Source organism: Nicotiana sylvestris, chromosome 10, assembly GCF_000393655.2.
Source record: "Nicotiana sylvestris chromosome 10, ASM39365v2, whole genome shotgun sequence".
NCBI classification, from domain to species: Eukaryota; Viridiplantae; Streptophyta; class Magnoliopsida; order Solanales; family Solanaceae; genus Nicotiana; species Nicotiana sylvestris.
In genome coordinates this window covers 3,220,293-3,242,990 of record NC_091066.1, presented here as the reverse complement: position 1 = coordinate 3,242,990, position 22,698 = coordinate 3,220,293, and the positions used below count along the sequence as shown (strand labels likewise).

At 36.4% G+C, this 22,698-nt stretch overlaps 4 protein-coding genes across 4 annotated transcripts; 3 read left to right on the top strand and 1 right to left on the bottom strand.

Annotated features, from left to right (window-relative positions):
* Positions 1-725: 725 nt before the first annotated feature.
* On the top strand, positions 726-1,529 carry LOC104233271 (uncharacterized). Its single transcript, XM_009786642.1, has one exon. The coding sequence runs from the start codon at positions 726-728 to the stop codon at positions 1,527-1,529; it is 804 nt and encodes a 267-aa protein (XP_009784944.1).
* A 2,133-nt stretch (positions 1,530-3,662) lies between these two features.
* Positions 3,663-7,529, bottom strand: LOC138880403 (nucleoporin nup211-like). The gene is made up of 4 exons (XM_070160500.1): positions 7,313-7,529; positions 5,045-5,265; positions 4,343-4,534; positions 3,663-4,274 (listed from the first exon to the last, which is right to left on the bottom strand). The coding sequence occupies exons 1-4, from the start codon at positions 7,527-7,529 to the stop codon at positions 3,663-3,665; spliced, it is 1,242 nt and encodes a 413-aa protein (XP_070016601.1).
* Positions 7,530-10,309: 2,780 nt separating this feature from the next.
* LOC104233269 (protein PELPK1-like) lies at positions 10,310-11,491 on the top strand. Its single transcript, XM_009786640.2, has one exon. The coding sequence runs from the start codon at positions 10,341-10,343 to the stop codon at positions 11,310-11,312; it is 972 nt and encodes a 323-aa protein (XP_009784942.1). The 5' UTR covers positions 10,310-10,340; the 3' UTR covers positions 11,313-11,491.
* Positions 11,492-13,075: 1,584 nt separating this feature from the next.
* Positions 13,076-14,107, top strand: LOC104233270 (extensin-2-like). Its single transcript, XM_009786641.2, has one exon. It carries the CDS (start codon positions 13,081-13,083, stop codon positions 14,032-14,034), a length of 954 nt encoding a protein of 317 aa, XP_009784943.2. The 5' UTR covers positions 13,076-13,080; the 3' UTR covers positions 14,035-14,107.
* Positions 14,108-22,698: the final 8,591 nt, after the last annotated feature.

Here is a 22,698-nt window from a genome sequence, read left to right as displayed (position 1 = left end):
TGGTATCACAACTTAGCTCCTAACTCAATATATTCATTTGCTATGTTGGCGGATGCCTTCGTGAAAGCACATGTCTGGGCAATAAAGGTGGCCACAAGGAAATCGGACGTCTTCAAAATAAAATAAAGGGATGACGAGATGCTAAGGGTGTTTGTGTCCCGGTTTCAGATGGAAACAATGAAATTACTATCGGTCTCCGATGACTAGGCAGTTTAGCCTTTATGCAAGGTTTAAACGAAAAAAACTCGATTGCATCTCGACAGCTTAAGCAGAATTTGATTGAATATCCCGCTATGACATGGTCAGATGTGCACAATCATTATCAATCAAAAATTAGGGTCAAGGACGACCAGTTGGGAGCCCCCTCAAGCTCAGTTCATCCTAACAGATTTGTAGCCAAGCCCCCGAGGGACTCAGACCAGGGATCAAGATTCAACAAGGAAAGATATCAACTGTATGTCGAAGATAGAAGGAACATTTCAAGGCGTAATACACCTTGGAATGATCGAAGAGTAGATCGAGGAAAAAATGCCCGAGGACTCATGAACAAAATCGGGTTCGACAAGCGCTCGGGACTGATGGAGGCAACCAAATTATCAGAATACAACTTCAGTGTCGATGCCTCGGGTATCGTCTCAGCCATTGGAAAAGTTAAAGATACTAGATAGCCCAAGCCCATACAGACCGACCCTTTCAGAGGAATCCCAACTTAATATGTAAGTATCATGGTACTCACGGGCATAGGACCGAGGATTACAGGCAGCTTAATTAGGGATGAGGTAGTCTGGTTGTTCAACGAAGGGCATCTTCGTAAATTTCTCAGTGATCGGGCTAAGAACCATTTCCGAGAAAGAGATGGAAACAGAAAGAATGAACTTGAAGAACCTCAACAAGTCATTTACATGATCATAGGTGGAGTCGACGTCCCACAGGGACCCATATTCAAACGTACCAAAGTATCCATCAAGATAGAGAAACGAACTCAGAGCTTTGTGCCCGAGGACGCCCTATCGTTCTGTGACGAGGAAGTAGAGGATGTATCCCAGCCTTACAACGATGCCCTGGTAATCTCTATCCTTTTAAATAAAGTTCAGATTAAATGTGTTTTAGTGGATCCAGGTAGCTCTGCAAACATAATCAAATCAAGGGTCGTGAAACAACTCATCCTGCAAAATCAGATTGTACCTGCATCCCGAGTGCTGAATTGTTTCAACATGGCAAGTGAAACAACAAAGGGAGAAATTATTTTGCTAGTAAACGTGGTCGGGACCATACAAAACACCAGGTTCCATGTCATCAAAGGCGACATAAGGTATAACGCACTCCTCAGAAGGCCATGGATAGACAACATGAGGGCAGTGTCATCGACCCTCCATCAGATGATGAAGTTCCCGATAAAGGAAGGAGTGAAAATAGTCTACGGGGAACAGCATGCTGCAAAAGAGATGTTTGCAATCGAGGAAGCGGTGCCGATGCCGGAACCCTTGAACTCGGAGAAGTCAAGCTTCAAAGATAAAATAGATGGCTAATTAGCAATCACATCTCCATGTCTACACGGAAGCATGATAAACAGGTAACCGAAATTGAAGAAGGAAACTCCTTAGCTCCTAACCTCCGTTGTCCCCGAGAAGCCCGATGCTACCAAGTCAACCGCTCAAAAGAAAGGTACACCTGGGAACGAGATTAACCCCCGAACTCATGAAAAAACTCTTTTAGTTTATTATTGATGATATAGATTGCATTGCTTGGCCATGTTCAGATATGACAAGGATCCAACCTTAAATCACCACACATAGACTGAGCAACAGTCCCAGGTTCAAACCAGTAAAACAAAAATGGAGGCCCCCAGTTTGAAAAACTTCGTATCAACACCCAGTCAACAGGATGTACGAAGAACAGACAGGTAAAGTAACGAAAGACTATATTGGTGATATGACTAGTTAGGTCCCTGTGCACAGAGGACCATTTTAATTCATTTGCAAGAAACAGTCAACGTTTCAGGGCAATGCGGCATGGAGCTCAACCTAGAGAAACATGTCTTCGAAGTTGGCATGATTGAATTTCTCGGCCTCATGGTGTTAAATCGAGGCATTAAGAATCATCCCCGACCAGGTCAAGGCTCTCGAAGATACCATGATCTTACAAGCTTGGCACGATAGGAGCTTTAAAAGGCTTGCGATCTCGAAAACACGCCCTCTTACATGAAGGCCGTAGGCTTTAAAGCATGCATTGCACTCTTTTTTTCTTGGCTCGGATTTTTTCCAAATGGGTTTTACCGGCAAGATTTTTGACGAGGCAACACCTATATGCTACCTAAGAATCATCCAACAAAGTATTCAAGGCTTCTTTTCGATCAACCTCTAATACTGGGAGCCATCACCCTCGGAGGTTATATCCTCAAAGAAAGCAATTCATGCCAAGGAGTGCCTCGATAGGGAATGTTGTAATGGGCCAAACGGTGAAAAGAATTGTGTCCATATAGAATAGTCGAGCCCCTAACGGCAAAACATGTACGCATTTATCAATTATTTGAAGAAGCATTTTTTATATCAAAATACTTTGTACCTCAAAGAAGTCCACTATTTTCACATTTAAGGCTGAAGGGACAAAACCCCGAATGCATCTGAACACTCAGGGACTATTATCGACTGTCAACACTTATAAGACCTCAAAGAGGCACATTCGATCTCACAAGACCTCAAAGAGTCACATTCAAGCTCATAAGACCTTGAAGAAGCATCCCCTCGATATTAAGGCCAAGGCCATCACACTCGGGGACTAAAGGCTACGGCCATATAAAAGACTACGGTCGTAAGAAAAGGCTATGGCCAAAATAATATGGCTCGTAGATATCCAACTTCCGCTATAAATTAAAGGCCTTCAACTATTAAAAAACAGGTTAAATCAGGCTACCCTCGGCAAAAGCAGAATATGAAGGGCTTCGATAAATTTATCCCCCGAAAAACCTAAGGGCTCCGATAAATTAACCCTCGGATGATCCAAAGGCTTCAATAACACTGGCCTTCGAAAAAACCTTTAGAGGTATTCGGTCATGCTTACGCAAACAAAAAGACTAATAAGGTACCGATACGTTGAGCCTTCGAAAAACCCAGCGGGTACAAAAACACATGCTAAGGCATAACTAAAATTTCACTAAGTCTTTTAGCCGAAATGAGGGAAAAATTACATATCCATTTTAGAGGTCGAAACGGCTCAATATAAAGAGACTAAGGGCTAGCTTAAAAGGGCCTAGGGGCCGATATATAAGAGCCTAAGGGCCAACCTCAAAAGAGCCTAAGGGCCAATATGTAAGAGCCAAAGGACAAACTTCGAAAGTCTTAAGAGCCAAAAACTTATAGTTCGAGACTCCGCTCTCACTTCGATCCGAACTCAAGGTTCACAATATCCCGAGTTTACATCGGCTCGATTTAAACTTAGCTCAACAATTATTATATCTATCGATAATCATCTAAAGGTTTGGTAACACCCCCGAACCCTAAATGAATCCTCAGAATCATTCAAACGAAATCTTCCATGAATAAAGACAATGTTCAATCCAGCACAAACCAAAGGCAAGATAAAAATTCCCCTCGTATTTCCAAAAGGTGATTATAATAAATATTTACACAAGGAAGGCTTACAAGGAAACAAAATAAAGTGACCTAAAACAACTTCGGGGTCACATCCTTAGCAGCTGCATCTCCAGGAGTCGCATCTTCAAGAGTCGCATCTTCAAGATCCTCACCCTCGAGGACTTCATCCCCATCTCCTTCACTCTCAGAGACACCAGCTGAATCATCTTCATCGGAAAGTAGAACAACATCCTCTTCTTCCAAAATCTTCTCTACTTCAATATTGGCCGAAAGGTCGAAGCCGCAAGCATGTATCTCCTCGAGGGTCATCCTCCAGGATTGTCGCCTAGCATGTTCAAGGGCACTTGATAACTTAACCTCCACCATATAAGATATCTCCCTTGCTCTGGCACTAGCTGCTTCGACATCGGCTCGATACGAAGCCATAATTGCAGCAACATCAGATTTAGCCTTGGCCAGCTCAGCAGCAGATTTGGCTTTAAGCTCCTCGATCTCGAGGCCCCGATCTTGGCTATCCTCCTTCACACCTTGAAGTTGGTGTTCGAGCGAAGCTAACTGCTCTCTTAGAGTTTCCTTCTCAGAGGCAAGATTGTGCATACCTTGCCTCAACCCTAGGGTCTCGTTTTCTTTCATCTTAAGCTCCTTCCGAAGCTTCGCCTTCAAGTCGGCCTTTTGCTGAAACTGTGAAATTAAAAATGTTAGTCGCTAAAACAAACAGGTACGTAAAAGACCTTTGAGATTTATGTTACCTTCTCCACATACTCAGCTTGACCTTGGCATGCCTGCGTCAACTCAACTCGAAGATCGTGGATCTTTATCTCTTTCTTAGCATAAAGGGCTTTGACGACGTCCCTCTCCTCCAAAGTCTTCTTTAGCTCAGCCTCGCATCGAGCAAGATCAGCTTGGGACTTGGAAAATGCCCTCTTATGGATCACCACATCCTTCACGAAAAAGGAGGGAAGATGGGTTTAGAATAGCTAAAACAAAGGCGCAGGCATAAAAAACAGAAAACTTACTTGTTTGAAGAGATTACAAGCCTCATCAAAAATAAAAGAGGCATCGGGATCAGGACCATCGTCTAGCCCTGCGAGACATTCTCAAAATATATCATTCCCTTCGTGGCTTGCATCCACTTCAGAAGACCTTATATTGTGGGCATCTCAAATTTGTCCCTCGGAGAACTCGGGACCAGGAGGTGAATCATCCACATTGATCATACCAAGTGATCAACTCGGTGCATTTTCTCTTACCTAAAGAGGCTCGGGGTCGGGTCGTTCGGCCTCACCCTCCAAATGATCTCCTAGGCGAGGAGCTTTATTTTTGGATGATGGTTCGGGGACTTTATTTGAACTCCCCTTGGAAATTTCTTCGGCTCTGGATTGAGCCACATCAACTGCCACCGGCTCGATAGGAGTTAGAGCATCGACATTTTTTCTTTTTTCACGGGTTACCAGCATGCAGTCATCTTCTTCTTCTTCCTCTTGCTCCCGAAGACATTGGGCCATTTCTGGAGATAAGGACGTTGTATCGGCCTTAGGCCTTCGAGTCACGCTTTTCTTTGGCTTCAGGGGATTTTCAAATGACTCTCTTCTTCTTTTTCTTTCTTTAGATTGCTTCGGAACCTCCACTTCATCAGTCGGGGCCAGCCGCAACTCAACGGCGTCTCCAAGACCTGCATGAAATCGAGGTCAGTTTTCCGTAGCAGAAGCACAAAAATACAAAAAAGCAAGCTCACCATGGTTTTTGGCCTCCCATCGACCTTTGGCTAGATCTCGCCAACAACACTCTAAGTAAGAGGAGGCATAGGCCAGCTTTCAAACCCAGCCCTCGAGGTCCGGGACCCCACCAGGAAACCAAGCAGTAGTTGTACCATCGTAAAGGGGTTAGACTGATGAAAAATATAAAGACAGGGAAAAGAAAAGTATAAACCTACTGCATACTCACATTTCATATTCCACTCCTCGGGGAATGGCATCCAATCGGCAGGAATCATATCGAAGGTCCTGACTCGGACAAACCAGCTCATCCACCCACAGTCTTTGTCCTCATCGATACTAGCAAATAGAGATTTTAGGGATCGGCGTTGAAATTTTATCAAACCCCCACGATAAAGCCAGGGACTGTACAGTCTAATCAGATGATCGAGGGTAAAGAACATCCCCTCGATTTGGCTCGAAAAGAACCTGATTAAGTAAATGATTCACCAGAATGAGGGGTAGATCTGGCCAAGCATCACTCGGTATTATTGACAAAAGTCAAGAATAACTGGATCTATAGGACCTTGAGCCAGAATTGCAGGGCCCAACGTAAATGGGTAGGTGTATACACTTAGGTACCTCGCTTTATACGTGGTGATGTCTTCCTTGGAGGAAGGAATCACAATTTCTTTATTGTCCCATTTACAATGTTCCTTTACTTGCTTGAGCTCGGCCTTGATCACCAAACAAACATATCAAGACACGGGCTCGCATCGGTCTGGTGTCGAAACAGGCTTCTCAATTTTAAAATTGGATGTTATTTCACATGGCGAGGGAATACATTCCTCGATATGAGGGGGCACAACTAGTTTACCTTGACCGATCGAGAACATGATGAAGCGTTTTCCTTTTGGGAAACCAGTTTGGAGGTTTTATCCATCGTAATACTGAAGATCCAAGAAAGTGAAGAGTGTTGATAGTGAAGAGAAGGGAGAGATCAAGGAGATTGAAAAAAGGATAATGAGAGTTTGAAAACAATATGGGAATAAAGTTTGTAAGGTTGTGGAATCTGTTTATTTATAAAGGTCACTTAAGCGTGCTGAGGAATCCAAAAGGCCGACCGTCAACCGCCTCCAATTAATGACTTTGAGAATCGCACAAAGAGCAACTTTTCAGTCGCTTCAACTGCTGGCATTGCGATATTTGCGTCAGGACCAAGGCATCAAGGATTAATTCGTCAAATATCATAAGGGCGGCCCGAGTTCGAGAAAATTCTCACTCGGGGACTATCTGTGAAGCCTTAGGGATAACTTTATTTTGAGTTCGACAACTACTCACTCGACTATTAAGCCCAAGGGCTGCCTGAGTTTGAGAAAATTCTCACTTGAGGACTATTTATGAAGCCTAAGGGCTAACTTTATTCGAGTTCGAGCAAGTACTTGCTTGATTACTAAGCCCAAGGGCTGCCCGAGTTCGAGAAAATTCTCACTCGGGGACTATCTATGAAGCCTAAGGCTAACCTTATTTCAAGTTCCAGCAAGTACTCACTAGATTACTATGCCCAAGGGCTGCCCGAGTTCGAGAAAATTCCCACTCGGGGACTATCTATAAAGTCTAAAGGCTAACTTTATTTTTGAGTTCGAGCAAGTACTCACTCAACTACTAAGCCCAAGGGCTACCCGAGTTCGAGAAAATTCTCACTCGGGGACCGCATACGAAGCCTAAAGAGCTAATTTTATTTCAAATTCGAGACATTGCTCTCACTCAACTCGGACTCATGAGTCCCGGTATCCTGAACTTGCATCAAATCAATTTAAGCTTAGCTCAAGGATTAACAAAGAACCTTAAGAGGTATTATATTGGTCGATTTAAAACCTCAGGCTTTATTACGTTCCGGGTCCAGTATTTGTACTAATCGTTAGAGTTATACACTCGGATTTTTCACAAACGAAAGCAGAATGGAATTCAACATGAATCGAAGATGAAATAGAGAAATTCTTTATACTAACAAAAGATATTTACAAAGCCCATAAGGGGCCCTTACACAGAAATAAAGAAGCAAAAACAAAAAGGCAAGAATCAAATCTACTTTTGAGGGCATATCCTCAAGGGTGACATCTTCTAGAACCTCCTTATCTGGGACTCCATCTCGATCTTTAGAGAAAATTGTGGCCTGGTAAAAAACTTGGCGAGTATAGGTCTTATCAGCACAACTATTTGAAGCCACTTCTTGAGACATTGTACCGGTGTGGGATGCAAAAGTTAGTAGATGATAGTGCCACCTCATTCCATGGAAAGCAAAAGGAATGAAGCGCCACACCAGGTTGAAGTTAAGAGAGATGAGCAGCAGTTTAAAGTTCGCATATCTTCTGATATAGGAAGAATTCGGTGCCCTTCTCTCGTTGTTTCGAGCCAACAACGACAACAACTCAGTATAATCCCACTTAGTGGGGTAAAGCTATGGAAAGGGGAGTCATGGCATAACTGGTAAAGTTGCTGCCATGTGACCTTGTGGTCACAGGTTTGAACCATAAAAATAGGTGATTAGAGGAGGATATAGAGAAGGAAAAAGGCTAAAAGTTGATGAAGAAGGAATGAGTGTAATTTTTGTTCAGCCAATTAACCCCTTATTTATAGAAACCCGACGACGGAACCAGCGGCAAATTCAATGCTTTTGGGGAAATGGACTGGCGGTACATTCAATGCTTTTGGGGAAATGGACCGACAGGACGTTTCGATCACTTCAAACGCCTACATTACGAGCATGACGTCATCGCGAGAGGCTCGAGAAAATCGAGGTTCAAATTGTTTCGTATCATTTTGATTCTAAGGAATGCAGGGACTAATCTGTATACGGTCAAAATCAGGGAGCTCCATTTCGAAGTCTTGGATTGGGCTATGAGTTCGAGTTCGGGCGACTCGAAGTAGAGGTCGGACCCGGCTGAAAGACACACACCTCGAGGAAGAAGATTGAAGGCTTGGCACGACCTACATCGAGGGTAGTATATTCTCGAGAGCAATCAAGAAAGAGAGGGAATTTCTCAAGGACATGTGGATCAGGGCATAAATTAAAGGATAAGATTTGTACGAAATGGTACAGGTCCATACTAGGTTACGTTGCTATACACATGTACCAATAGAATTCTTTACCTCAATAATGTATTATGTTGGGATTTTCTCCTCCTATATAAAGGGAACCACAATCATTTATCATCACAAATTATTCACTACATTAGAATATTCTACTTTGCTTTTCTTGTTTAACGTGCTCAACAAGTGTTCTTCAGCTTTATTGCTTTTACTTTATTATTCATACTTCATTGTTCTTAGCTGACCTAGTGACCCCCAAGAAAGTCGAGCTCGAGGTCCTCATTGTTCTTGCAACACTAGTTTGGTTCATCAATTCTTCTTATTTAAACTTAATATTTCTTGTATATCCACTAGTATTAGAATAAGTCACATATCTTTAAAACCTTAAATTACATTTAATTGTTACCCCCATTTTTCGAGGTAAACAAGGTTCCAATTTTTCTTGTTAATTTGTATCAAAGCCGAATTAAACCCAGAATGATTCACTATAATTTATTTATTTTTAGTTTAACTATTAGATATCCGTTGTATTTGCCCGGCTAATCTAGATTCGTACTGTATAGAAATTAGAATCTACAAAAGGAGAAAACATTTCTATCAGGAACTCTCCACTACTAAAGTATGAAGGGATATCATATTCATTCCACCACATCTTTTGGTAGTGTATCATATATTCTTATTTCTTCGCGATGAAAATCATGGCATGCATGACGTGAATTATCAGACGTTGTTAGGTTATCTGCAACATCAAGGACTTATATGATGGACCCAACCTCCCAACTTTGATGCGTACATGAATAATGGAAGATGTCGGTCCAGGATTAAATTTAATGGGTTCAATTATTTAAAAAATTCATATTAAACTCATTGTACTATTAAATTATGGGTTCAAATTTAATACTTGTTGAGATTTTAATAAGTTTTTACATATAAATTCATATTAAATGTCGGAAGTTATGGGTTCAATCGAAAAGCTACATCCGCCCCCGATAATGGACATTTGTTAGGCCGATACACACCTACCGGATATATACGCATTTGTGTAAATTTTTAGTACAGATGGATACATATATAAAAAAATAAAATAAAAAATTGGTAAGAGGGGAAACGCGCAACCGCTATAATCTCTGCCACAGCCTCTGCCCTTCGGGTGAGCACTTTGTGCGCACCGGGTAAACCTCCCTATGTAGCAAACCACACAGGGGATGTAAATCGCACAGACAGGCTCTACCCAGAAGGCATTGAGGGGGTATTCGATCCCAGGCCATCCGTATGCACCCTCCGAACTAACTGAGCAACCCTGAAGAGTGTTACATACATATATATATATATATATATATATATTGTTACTAACTTTTAGTGTAATAAATTTTGAAGAATCCACATAAAATATTCACGTCAGAATGAGCCCGAGTAAGTTAATAGTGTTAAGTTGCTTTTTGAAACACTTTTTTATTATCCAATTTGTTAAAAGAATTAAACAATCATTTGAAAAATTGTAACTAAAATGTAATAAAGAATTGTTATTCCAGTTTTATAGCTTTTCTGAGCTTTTATAAACTTTTCAATTTAATAAAAGTGCTAAGAAGGCATAAGCCGTAAGGTATTAAAAAGGCTTAATTAAAATGAAGTGAAATGTATAATCTCAGAAAATATAGAAAAACAAATCAGTTTCTCTATTTTCCTTTATTGTCACTAGTTTAGAAATGTATGTAGACATGCAAACATTTTTTTGAAAGTCAATAAATTCTGGATCTTATTTTTTAAATATAAGTGAGTCAAGCAAAGTTGTGATTTATTCATGGCTCTCCATTATCTCAAGAACTTAGTGGAACAACATTAACTAAAACATCAAGTCACTTTCTTAGTTTAGGCTATATAAATTCCTAGTCACACCATTCTCAAATACACAAAAAACAAAAACAACAATCCAAATAGCCTTAGAACCCAAATCTTTTCAATGGAGAGCCAAATGAAGAAGCAATGGCATCAATTTGTTTGTGCTTTAGCATTTTTCTTGATTGCATCTTGCACAATGGCATATACAACTGATACTTATAAATCACCAGTTCCAACATATAATAAAGTACCAAGCCCAGCACCAGTTTCAAAAGACAATTACGAAATGCCACAAGTGTCCAAGAACGATTACAAGGTACCCTCAGTGCCTAAACAGGAATACAAGGCACCATCTTTGTCGAAGGATAACTACTACGCGAAGCCATCAGTTCCAAAAGATAACTACAAGAAGGTGTCATATGTTCCAAAAGATAACTTTTACAAGGCACCCACAGTGCCTAAGCCAGAATATAAGGTGTCATCTTTGCCAAAGAATGACTACTTCACGAAACCATATGTTCCAGAATATAACTACAAGAAGGTGCCATCTGTTCCAAAAGATAATTACTACAAGGCACCCACAGTGTCAAAGCCGGAATACAAGGCACCATCTTTGCCAAAGAATGACTACTACAAGAAACCGTCAGTTCCAAAAGATAACTATTACAAGGCACCCTCAACACCTAAACAGGAATACAAAGTGCCATCTGTACCAAAGAATGATTACTACAATAAGCCATCAGTTCCAAAGAATAACTACAAGGTGTCATCTGTTCCAAAGGGTAACTACTATAAGGTACCTTCAGTGCCTAAATCGGAATATCAGATGCCATATGTACCAAAGAATGACTACTACAAAAAACCATCAGTCCCAAAGAATGACTATTATAAAAAGCCATCAGTTCCAAAAACTAACTATTACAAGGTACCCTCAATGCCTAAACAAGAATACAAAGTGCCAACTTTTCCAAAGAATGACTACTACAAGAAACCTTCAGCTTCTCCTTCACCGCCATACTACTATAATTCACCCTCTCCTCCTTCACCATCACCACTACCTCCTTCTCCATCACCACCTCCTCCATCTTATTAAATTTCCATCTTTCATGTTCAGCATGTTTGGAGAAGGCCATTTTTCCAACACAACATAATCTCAAGGGTCTTGAGTTGAAGGCATGATATCAAAAAAATTTAGTTCTTAATTTGTTGTTTCTTTCTTGTCATTATTCGAGTGGAAATTGTTTTGTCATTTAAATTGTATTTTGAATGTTAATTTCTAGAGAATTGTTTCAGTTGAATACAAGTTCCTTTTATTGATCTAGTTTATGTATTTTCACCTATTCTTCCACCAATCCCCAATTTCTTCACATAAATTTATTGATCAAGTTCGGTAGCATACAGTGGTGAATTCAGAATTTTAAAGTTATGGGTGTTAATCGATAAAAATTCCAAAAGAAGGGAAAAAAAGGATTTAATTATGGGTGCTCACTCAATATTTTATCTACATATTTTTATAATTGCCGATGTAAATTTACTACGTATGATTAAAGGTAATGGGTGCTTAAACACCCACAAATGCCAATGTAAATCCGCCACTGGTAGCATATAGTCAATTTTCACTTTATATATTTACCCCGAAATAATATTTCATAAGTTATTAGAATGAAATAATATTTCATACGAATGAAATTATATTTCAGTTTTCCTCAAAATATCACTCTTTCCACTACAATTAGGGCCAACGTCGGTGGAAAAGCTCTGTCGAATAGCAAAAATTTTATTAAAAAGAATGAATTTAATTTTTTAGATACTCAATAACCACTTAATTTTTGAAATACTCGATTACTTGAATATACTTTAATTCTTACCGGGTATTCATTAGATTGAAAAAAAAATTGGTTAAAATGTCGGATGTGTTGATGTGGGAGTTTAAATCAGTAAAAATTATTTTAGTGCATCGAAAGGGCCAGCACTTTGCATGCATAGTTCCAATTTTTCTTGTTAATTTGTATCAAAACTGAATTAAAATTCAAAATGATACACTATAATTTATTTATTTTTGGTTTAACCATATCCGATACTTATTTGCCCGACTAATTTAGATTTATATCACATAGAGCCCACAAAAGGTAAATTATTTTCTATCATGAATTCTCCGCTACCAAAGCTTAAATCCGAAATCTTTAATAAAAACTAAATGAATCATATTCATTCCACCATATCTTTTGGTGATGCATCATATATTCTTATTTCTTCGCGAGGAAAATCGTGGCCTGCATGATGTGAATTATAAGTTGTTGTTAGGTTATCTGTAGCATCAAGGACATATATGATGGACTCCCAACCTTCCAACTTTGATTCTTACATTATCAAATAATGGACATTTGTTAGGCCGATATATACATATTGGATATGCATTTGTGTTACTTTCTAGTATAGATCGAAAAGAGCAGTCCGACGTACAAAGTATTTTATATTTAAGCTCAGAAATATAGGAAAAAAAAAAAACAGTTTCTCTATTTTCCTTTACTGCCACTAGTTTAGAAATGTATGTAGACATGGAAACATTTTCTTGAGAGTCAATAAATTTTAGATCTTTATTATTTAAAAAATATAAGTGAGTCAAGCAAAGTTGTTATTTATTCATGGCTCTCCATTATCTCAAGACCTTAGTGGAACAACATTAACAAAAAAAATGAAGAAATCTCATATGATTGGATTATTATAAGCTTCTAAATTATCAACTCACCTTCTTAGTTTAGGCTATATAAACTCCTAGTTACACCATTCTCAAATACACAAAAAAGAAAAACAACAATCCAATCAGCCTTAGAACCCAAATCTTCTCAATGGGGAGCCAAATGAAGAAGCAATGGCATCACTTTGTTTGTGCTTTGGCATTTTTCTTGATTGTCACTTGCACTATGGCATATTCAGCCGATTCTTATAAATCACAAGTTCCATCATATAATCAAGTACCAAGCCAAGTACCAATGTCAAAAGACAATTACGAAGCGCCACAAGTGTCCAAGAACGATTACAAGGTACCCTCAGTGCTTAAACAAGAATACAAGGCACCATCTTTATCAAAGTATAACTACTACACGAAGCCATCAGTTCCAAAAGGTAACTACAAAAATATGCCATCTGTTCCAAAAGATAATTATTACAAGGCACCCACAGTGCCTAAGCCGGGATACAAAGCACTATCTTTGCCAAAGAATGACTACTATAAGAAGCCATCTGTTCCAGAATATAACTACAAGAAGGTGCCGTCTTTTCCAAAATATAATTACTACAAGGTACCTTCAGTACCTAAACAGGAATACAAGGTGCCATCTTTGCCAAAGAATGACTACTACAAGAAATCATCGGTTCCAAAAGATAACTATTACAAGGCACCCTCAACGCCTGAGCAGGAATACAAGATGCCATTTGCACCAAAGAATGACTACTATAAAAAGCCATCAGTTCCAAAGAATAACTACAATGTGCCATCTGTTCCAAAGGATAACTACTATAAGGTATCCGCATTGCCTAAACCGGAATACCAGGTGTCATCTGTACCAAAGAATGACTACTACAAGAAACCATCTGTTCCAAGAAATGACTATTACAAAGTACCCTCAATGCCTAAACAAGAATATAAAGTGCCATCTTTACCAAAGACTAACTACTACAAGAAACCTTCAACTTCTCCTCCACCGCCATACTATTATAATTCGCCCCCTCCTCCTTCACCATCACCACCACCTCCTTACTCTTACCAATCATCTTCAACTCCTTCTCCATCACCACCTCCTCCATATTATTAAATTCCCATTTTTCATGTTCAAAATGTATCGAGAAGGCCATTTTCCAAGACAACATAATCTTAAGGGTCTTGAGTTGAAGGCATGATATCAAAAATTTTAATTCTTAATTTGTTGTTTCTTTCTTTTCCTTATTCAGTTGGCAAGTTTTTTGTCATTTAAATTGTATTTTGAATGTTTCCAGAGAATTGTTTCAGTTTAATACAAGTTCCTTTTATTGATCTTGTTTATATATTTTCACCTATTCTTCTAGCAATCCCCAATTTCTTCACATAAATTTATTGATCAAGTTCGGTAGCATATAGTCAATTCTCACTTTATTCACCCCGAAATAATATTTCATAAGTTATAAGAATGAAATAATATTTCATAGCAAATCTACTCAACATTCTCTCTTTCAAATTCTCAATACTTCTCCATCTACTCAACATTCTCTCACAAAGATTGTATGTAATCCTTTTCAGATAATGTTAACCGATTATGCTTATCAATTATTGTCCTGGTTTATTTGACTAATCTAATTGAATTTGAAAATATTATATTTTATGCTCCAGTACCAAAGAATGACCACCGCTCAACTATACAGAATGAATACAACATACAAACACATGAAAGAACTTCAATAGTGTTAGAGCACTATTAAAAGCTATGTCTAATTAAATAGCTTATATATTGTTAACCATCTCCTTTAATCCGATATTTTTTGCTAAGACTTAACATAATTCTCTCATAAAACTATTGTACTTTGCCTTGATTTTCTTATTGTGTCTCAGCTGAATAAACAAAACATGAATGGAAATTATTCATCTATGACTTACATAACTAAATAACCTTACGTGAAGTCAAGAGTCTATTTCATCCAAAATCACATACAGATTTAGACCAAGAAGCATTTAGTTTTTCCCTGCTATAGCCAAATTAAATACTCTGATTTGATAATTCTGCTGGCTTGAGTTTCTTAATGTTTAAGTAAAGAGTATTTCATCCAAAAACAAATATAGATTTAGAGCAGGATCCATTTCGTTTTTCCCTGTTATAACCAAAACTTTGAGTTGGTTATTGTGTTGGCGTGAGTGCTATGTATTTTACTACTTATGTGTTGAAGATATATTTAAGTTTGATTTCTATTGCATTCCCTGTTAATAGGTGAGGTTACTTTCGCAACGACATCTGCAAGCAAAATATATGTAAATCTTGAAACAGATTACATATCACTGTTGATTCAAAAGTTTGCATCCATATCTGTTCGGGTACAACCTATCGGAAGCTTTAATGTCAATAGCATTCTCATTGAAGAAGAGATGTTTCTAGTTTCTCAACAGGATGACCATTAATGAGTTGTTGGAGTCTGACTGGAGTGCCGAAATACAAGTGATTTTCATATTCCTACTTCTTTCTAAAAATACCCGATTCCTCAATATGCTTATATTATACAATTGGAATAATATAAAGTAGCCTCTGTCATCAACATGCCTGCTTAATTTGAGTACATTTTTTATGTTAGGCTGCTAGAAAGTGGTGTACATGCTACTTTATCACTTGGACATTATCAATTGAAAGTTGAATTTGTGTTTTGACATGCATTTTTTTTTTAAGAAAAGTTGAAGTTTTGTGAGTGGAAAAACATTTCACCCAAAAATTACTCTAAACCAGTTTTTGGGAACTTGAAATTTTTTGAATTTTTTTTTTCAAAACATAATCATATTTCATAAACAAACAATATTTTCAATTTTTTTTTTTGAAAATGAATTCAAAATCTACAGTCAAACGGGAACAAACACAAGGATAAAAAGTTGAAAGCTTACTCGGCAAAAGAGTTACATTCGATTAACTCAAAGAGTTGGCATATGAAATTTTATAATTTAATCGTAGAGCTTGACTTTCTTGAAGATCAATTTAATATTTAATAGGTGTTAGGTTCTATATTACGTTTTTTAATCATTTTTGGCATGTAGGAATCATATTAGACCGTCAAAGTTTTTTTGACTTAAGGCTTATATAAGCTATCTCTCCCAGACACCACTTATGAAATTATAATAAGTTTTTTGTTGTTGTTGTTGCTATATAAGCTATACAATGTTTCATAAAAAATTATTATTCAAGCTTAAGTGATATGCTTAAAATTTATTAGCTCAAAGTCATTTTTCAAATTCAAATTAATTTAATTGGCAAGGTAGTTTCACTGCAACTCAAAAAAGAGTAGTTTTTGTTTTATAAATTTTTAAAAGCTTCGAAATACAATTAAAGCAAACTTACATTTCACAATTGTAACTAAAATCGTTTAAGAAAAAATGAAGACTTTTGGAATTTCTGGTCTTAAACAAGTCAAAAAGGGGTCCAGAGTATTTGTGTGGTTATAAAAACTTCTCATTAAGGGTAGAATTGTAAGTTTAAGCTAAATTATTTTCAAAGTTAGAAAGGGATTATCCTTTTTGAAACAGACCAAAAAGGAAATAGGTTCACATAAACTGGAACGGAGGGAGTACATCTTTTGTTTTAAGTTGGCTAAATACGAAGCCAATATCAGTTCATGTATTAGATGAGATTGTTTAGAAGAAGACAATGCTATTGTGTTTTAATATAGTCGGATTAGTGGTCTCTTGAATTTGTTATTGACGGATATAAAAATGGGATCTCGTGAATTTGTCATTCATGGATAATAATAAATAATCAATCAAGTGAAAAAATAATAATTAATACTAACAAAATTGCAACAGTAGGATTCCTCTATCTCTTGCTCGCTTCGATCGGACTCTGACAACTTAGGGAAGAATGATGGGTCGCTAACGAGGCCCCTAAATGACCACTGAGAAGGCCTACCTATTTTTTTCCCAATCTGTCACTTGTTCGTCCCTCTCTCATGAAAATGGTCTCTCCTCTCTGTTGCTTCCAAAGTCAAAAAGTTGGTAGAAGCTATTAAAGCCAATAGCCACGATAAATTGAAGGAAAAAACATACTCAAAAGCGTTTGGTGAGAATATTGCATGTAAAACTGCAATGTCTCAAAGGAATTTGCATACAAGTTGAAAGGGCAAAGTATATATTAGGCCAAAATTATGTTACTCTATAATCTATATTTAAGTCATATAGCAAGACAAAAGTATTTGAATAAGAAAAGAAAAAAAGAAAACTAAATATTAACAACACTTATGAGTTTATGATAATGTTTGATTATATTATTGCGAGCTTTCATTCTAAAATTGTGTATAGAGAATGATCAATTAATGGGAATTTTATATAGGGAACATTTGAGAATACGAATAATTATTATTTGAAGTTTGAGTCAATTAAAATTTTAAGAAAATTTAGCTTTTGTCTAAAAAAAAAGAAGCAAATTCTTTTAAACTTTGCTTGAATGTAATGAGCATTTAAGCCATTACAAAGAATTAATTATATAGCCACCCATCCAACTATATATTTAGTGAATAAATATATAATATGTATAATTCATATATACATAGAGGGAAAAAAGAAAATTTTACACTTGACTATGGTTGTTGGGCCCGGGCATTGCCCGGGCTAATCGTAACTAGTTTATATATATAATACATATTGAACACCTTTGTAACAATAAAGAGGCATAGCCCAGTGGCAAAGGGTGGTCAAAACGCCTTAGAGGCACAAGTTCTAACTCCTCGCTCCACAATTTTTGTTGCAGGACAATTCTTTTAAAAGACAACTAGATAAGCAGACTAAGCGACATCGTTTTCTTTGTTTGACTTGCTTTATTATATAAAAATCAGGAATAAACAAATCTGTATAAAACAAAAATTAGGAATAAGCAAATCTAATCCCTAAAAGTCAAAATCGATCCATCCCTAATTCCTCATTCCTCACCGCTCACACAAACAAAAAGGAAAAAACCTAGGTCAATTTTGGTCTCCATCTTCTTCGATTTCTCTACCAACGAACTTTTGCGTTTGAAAGTTCTTGCTGCTCTCCGTCTTCGTCGGTGTTACTCCGACTGTCCGAATACTCCATTCCGCCATTGAACTGGTTCGAACTTCGAATCTATTGTCTTTCTTTTCCTTTTTTGCTTCAAAGTTTCAGTTGTGTTGAATTTCTCTGATTTTTTATATGATAAATATTTTTGGGACAGTACATTGTGAGTAATTAGTTAGCATTTATGTATGTTGCTTGTTGTAAGTTCAAACACAAACTGTTGATGTTCCTTTTGTTTATTTAATTGTTGAGGAGTAATATGATTTAACTACTTTATACATTCAGGGAATTGAAGTTGCAATGAACTTGTTGAAATTTTACAACAAAGTACCAAAAATAACTTCGGCTTCTCAAAATCAATCTATCATAGAAGAAAATACCGATCAATCATATTTTCCCTCGCATTCTTCTCTAAGACAAGAAATTGATACAATTTCTCCACAGTCCGATCCAGCTGAAAGAACTCCAATATTGGAGTATCATCCAAACCATCGCGATGAAATAAGGAGGGCATACATTCAAGGTGATCCTTACCAACCCCGTTATCATGACTTCTCTCAATCTGACTTTTTTGGATTTAAGCGTCATTTTAATCCTGTATGGTTGATGAATTTAATTGGTTGGAGTATAGTGTAAGTACCGATGCTGCATATTGTTTATCTTGTAATTTATTTAAGGGCGAAAGTATTCATCAAGGTGGTGGTAATATTTTTTCGAGTAAAGGGTTTAGGAATTGTATCCTGATGACTTTGATGAATTTAGGATGAGTGCTCTTGAGAATTAGCTTGCGAGTTATATTATTGATGTTCATGATTTTGATGAAAGTTTCTCCGATCTAAATGGGCTTTCTGATCTTTCAGAAAGATTAGTTAAGACAAAAAAGCATTCAGTTTATCCTCTTGTATTCCTCTAAGTAAAACTTGCGTGCTTCTGCCTGTTGCCACTGTAACCGTTGAAAGAGCTTTCTCAGCAATGAAGTTTATCAAAAATGACTTGCGGAATCGAATGGATGATGACTTTTTAGGCGGTTGCATAGTGCCTTATGTAGAAAGAGAAGTATTTAGTACTGTTTCTAGTGAGTCTATTATAAAAACATTTCAAGAGATGAAGCCTCGTCGAGTACAATTGTAATAAGTAGAATCTCTTTTCGACACTTCTTTATATTAGTTTGGATTTATCCAATTGTTTGTACTATTACCTGTATTTTTATAATTTAGCTCGATATCACGTTGTTTGATTTAAATTTTTCGGTGCACCTACTTGTTGAGAATTTTTTTTTTCTTGTTCAAGTTTGAACACCCTTGAAAAATTTTCTAGCTTCGCCACTGATTATATGATGATTTGTGCCGGTAAGAATCTTCACTAATTCAGTAAATTTTTTCTGGTTTTCATTTCTCTAACCCCTTTTTTTTCTTACTCATCTTCTTTTTGTTTGATCATGGTTATAAGGAGATTAAGCATCCAGATATACAATTGTACATAATTTTTTACTTTTCAAGTCTTCATATTTTTGATTCTCAGCTTTTTTTAATTGTTTCTTCTCCTTTCACGTTCTTCTTTTGTGCTTTCCTCTATTTCTTCTTTGTTTCTTTTTATAGAGTAACATAATAGAGAAAACTGTTGCAAATTTATAATCATAAAGCATTTTGAAAGGTAAATTGAATTTTATAAATATACAATTAGGCCTATAAAAAATAGTAAAGCTTCAGTTTAATAACATGCCAGATGATTATTGAGCAGTTGCAGTAGATGTTTCTTTATTTTTTTTTTCATATTTAAGTTTTCTAAGGTTTCTTTATCGTAATAAAACATCTCTATCATGTTCTTCCGATATTTATGGGTGTGCATGAAACAAAGCTGGTTGGATATTAAAATAATCATAAAATTAGAAGTATAATTTTTTTCATATTTAATTTTTCTTAATAATCGCGCGAAGTGCGGACAAATATACTAGTTTTATAAATAAAAGGAATGAACTTAAATTTTTAGATACTCAATAACCACTTAATTTTTGAAAACTACGCTTTAGTGTCAAATAAGTTAGGGTCAAGCGTCAGCTATATGAATCACCACTTATCCATTTAAATTTAATTCATGTAATTATAATACTGTTAGAGGAGTATGATTTATCAAAATATCTCCATCGGCAGGCTAAGGAATAAGAGATAAGAATGCCGGGATAGGATGCAAGATTATTTTATCACGCACATACCCGGGGGCGGATTTAGGGGGCGCAAGGGGTTCACCCGAACCCTCTTCGCCGAAAAAATATGTATATATAAGGCAAAATTTATTTTTTACCTCTATATATTAAGTTTTGAACCCCCTTAATCCAATCCAAAAGTGTAGTTTAGTGGTCAAGGGGGTTCAAAATCTACATAAGATCATGAGTTCAATTCCTACTAGATATAATTATTTTTTTGAACCCCCTTCGTGGAGATCTTGTCTCCGCCACTGCACATACCCTTAACCAAATGACTGTTGGTCTGCTAAGGAGATTTAATTTTCACATAATATAATATCCAGCATTATTAGAATAATGTTTGGTTATTACTTTTTGTATCATCATAAATAATATATGCATAAGTTATGTGGTGATTCATGCATTATTTTATGTGAAAAAGAATGTGAGATAAAATGCAAGTATTAGTATTTAGTAATACATTGATTAAAACAAAACAAACTCTTGTAGTAGCAAACTTTTATATTCTTTAAAAAAGTAAACACATTTTAGTTGTAAATTATATAGTAATTTTAATAAATCAAACAAGCATCCAAGGAGAAATAATACCTTTTTAATCTCTGTATTACAATTATGCATTATTAATTCATCCGCATGCAGGGTTTGATTTAGTAGTAATGTCATAACATATGAAAGGTGGATAAATTTTAAATAGAGAAGGACAAAGTGACGGATCTGTTGCGAAAGCCAAATGTATATAGTGTGAATGAGTCACAATTACTATACCAAAAATTATGGCAGCCACCAAATAATAAATAAGACAATAAAGCAACAATAAAAGGAACACCAGAATTTACGAGGTTCGGCCAATTTTGCCTACTTCCTCGGACACAACCAATATTTTATTCCACTCCAAAAATACAAGTGAAATAATACTAAAGAGAGAAAATACAAATGCCTTAAGAAGATAAGAAGGCAAATGAGAGATATGTTTAGATCCTAAACATTAGGCCTCCTTTTATAAGGGAAAAATCCCAACAATTTTTCTCCCCAACCGATGCGGGAGTTTGACAACTTCAACACGAACCACATCCATTATTCAATTGCATTTTGAACTAACCTTGGTAAATATATTAATTATTAAACAATATTCATGCATTATTAATTCATTCTCACTGTAAGAGCAGTTGATTCTAAAAGTATGAAGTCGGCCTTTTGATAAACATTTCAATCAAATGAGCCGAAGTAATAAGAGTAGCATTGGCCAAATATGACCAAATTTAATCAGAAATTAAAGCATTTTGCGCTTGGAATATAAAAATTCATGGAAACATAAAATAACAGCAGAAATAGTGACATGATAGATGCAGTAATATAAATTAGTGGTGTTGATGAAACTGCTACCTATATGAGTAAATGAAACTCATTTAATTACTTGAACAATTCTTTTTTAGATTGAAAAAAAAATTGGTTAAAATGTCGGTGGGATTTAAATCAGTAAAATTATTTTAGTGAACCGGAAGGGTTGGATTACCGATGTGATTAGTTTTTTTTGTTACTATGGTCAGAATCTTGTGATTTTTATGTGACAAATCAAAATTGTGTCACTTTAATGGGAAGAAAAGATAATCTACGCGTTTTGTAAAATTAAAAGTGCTTATAAGTTAAGTGTGATGGAATATATACCACAGCGGAAGCAATAACAGAATCTTATTCACATGTAATCTAAACAACTAGTACGCATGGAGATTTTAGGATTACCTCTTGAAGCGTAAACACAACAAATCTAGGTCGTTCTCCAGTTCCTCAGTTGAAAACACACTAGCAGCTTTCCACAGTCTTCTACTGTGTTACCCAAACAATAACCGAAAAAAGAGAATTTTGGGTGGGCAAAATTCTAGTAGAAACCGCAGTCAGAATCATCAAAAAAACGTCCAGCCCTTATATCCATATATATAGCTGCGTTTTTTAGGTCAAAACCGTTTTCAAAACCTGTTAGGTTTCCTTCTCCCACTAAGGGACGGTTTCCACGTTTTCTTTCCCACTAAGTAACAGTTTCCACTATTTTCTATTATTTAGGCACAGTAGGGACCACAGAATTTAATTAACAAGGCTTCCTATTATGATATTAATTTCGAAATTCTGAAACTAATTTCCATCATAATAAATTACGAATTATTCCACTAAAAATTCGTAATTGCACTCCTTAGTTCAATTTCGAAATTCTTCCATAAAACCTTATTTAACTCCCCATGTTAAGATTCAGATACTAATCAATCAAATTAAATTACTGACTATTTAATTTATTGATTACTTCCTTTAGACTTACACTTAACTTATTTCATGTGTCGGATACAAAATCCACCGGCCGGGTTTACACATGAAAACTTATAAGCTTTCATAAAGGAGTATCATCAATCTCAAAATTGAGACATGGATTCCATCAACTAATTATTACTTCGCCAATGTATATCATTGTTATCCAATTTACCAGGCTTATTGACTCGCGAAAGAATCTCGCCTTTTAATAAATCAAAACAACAA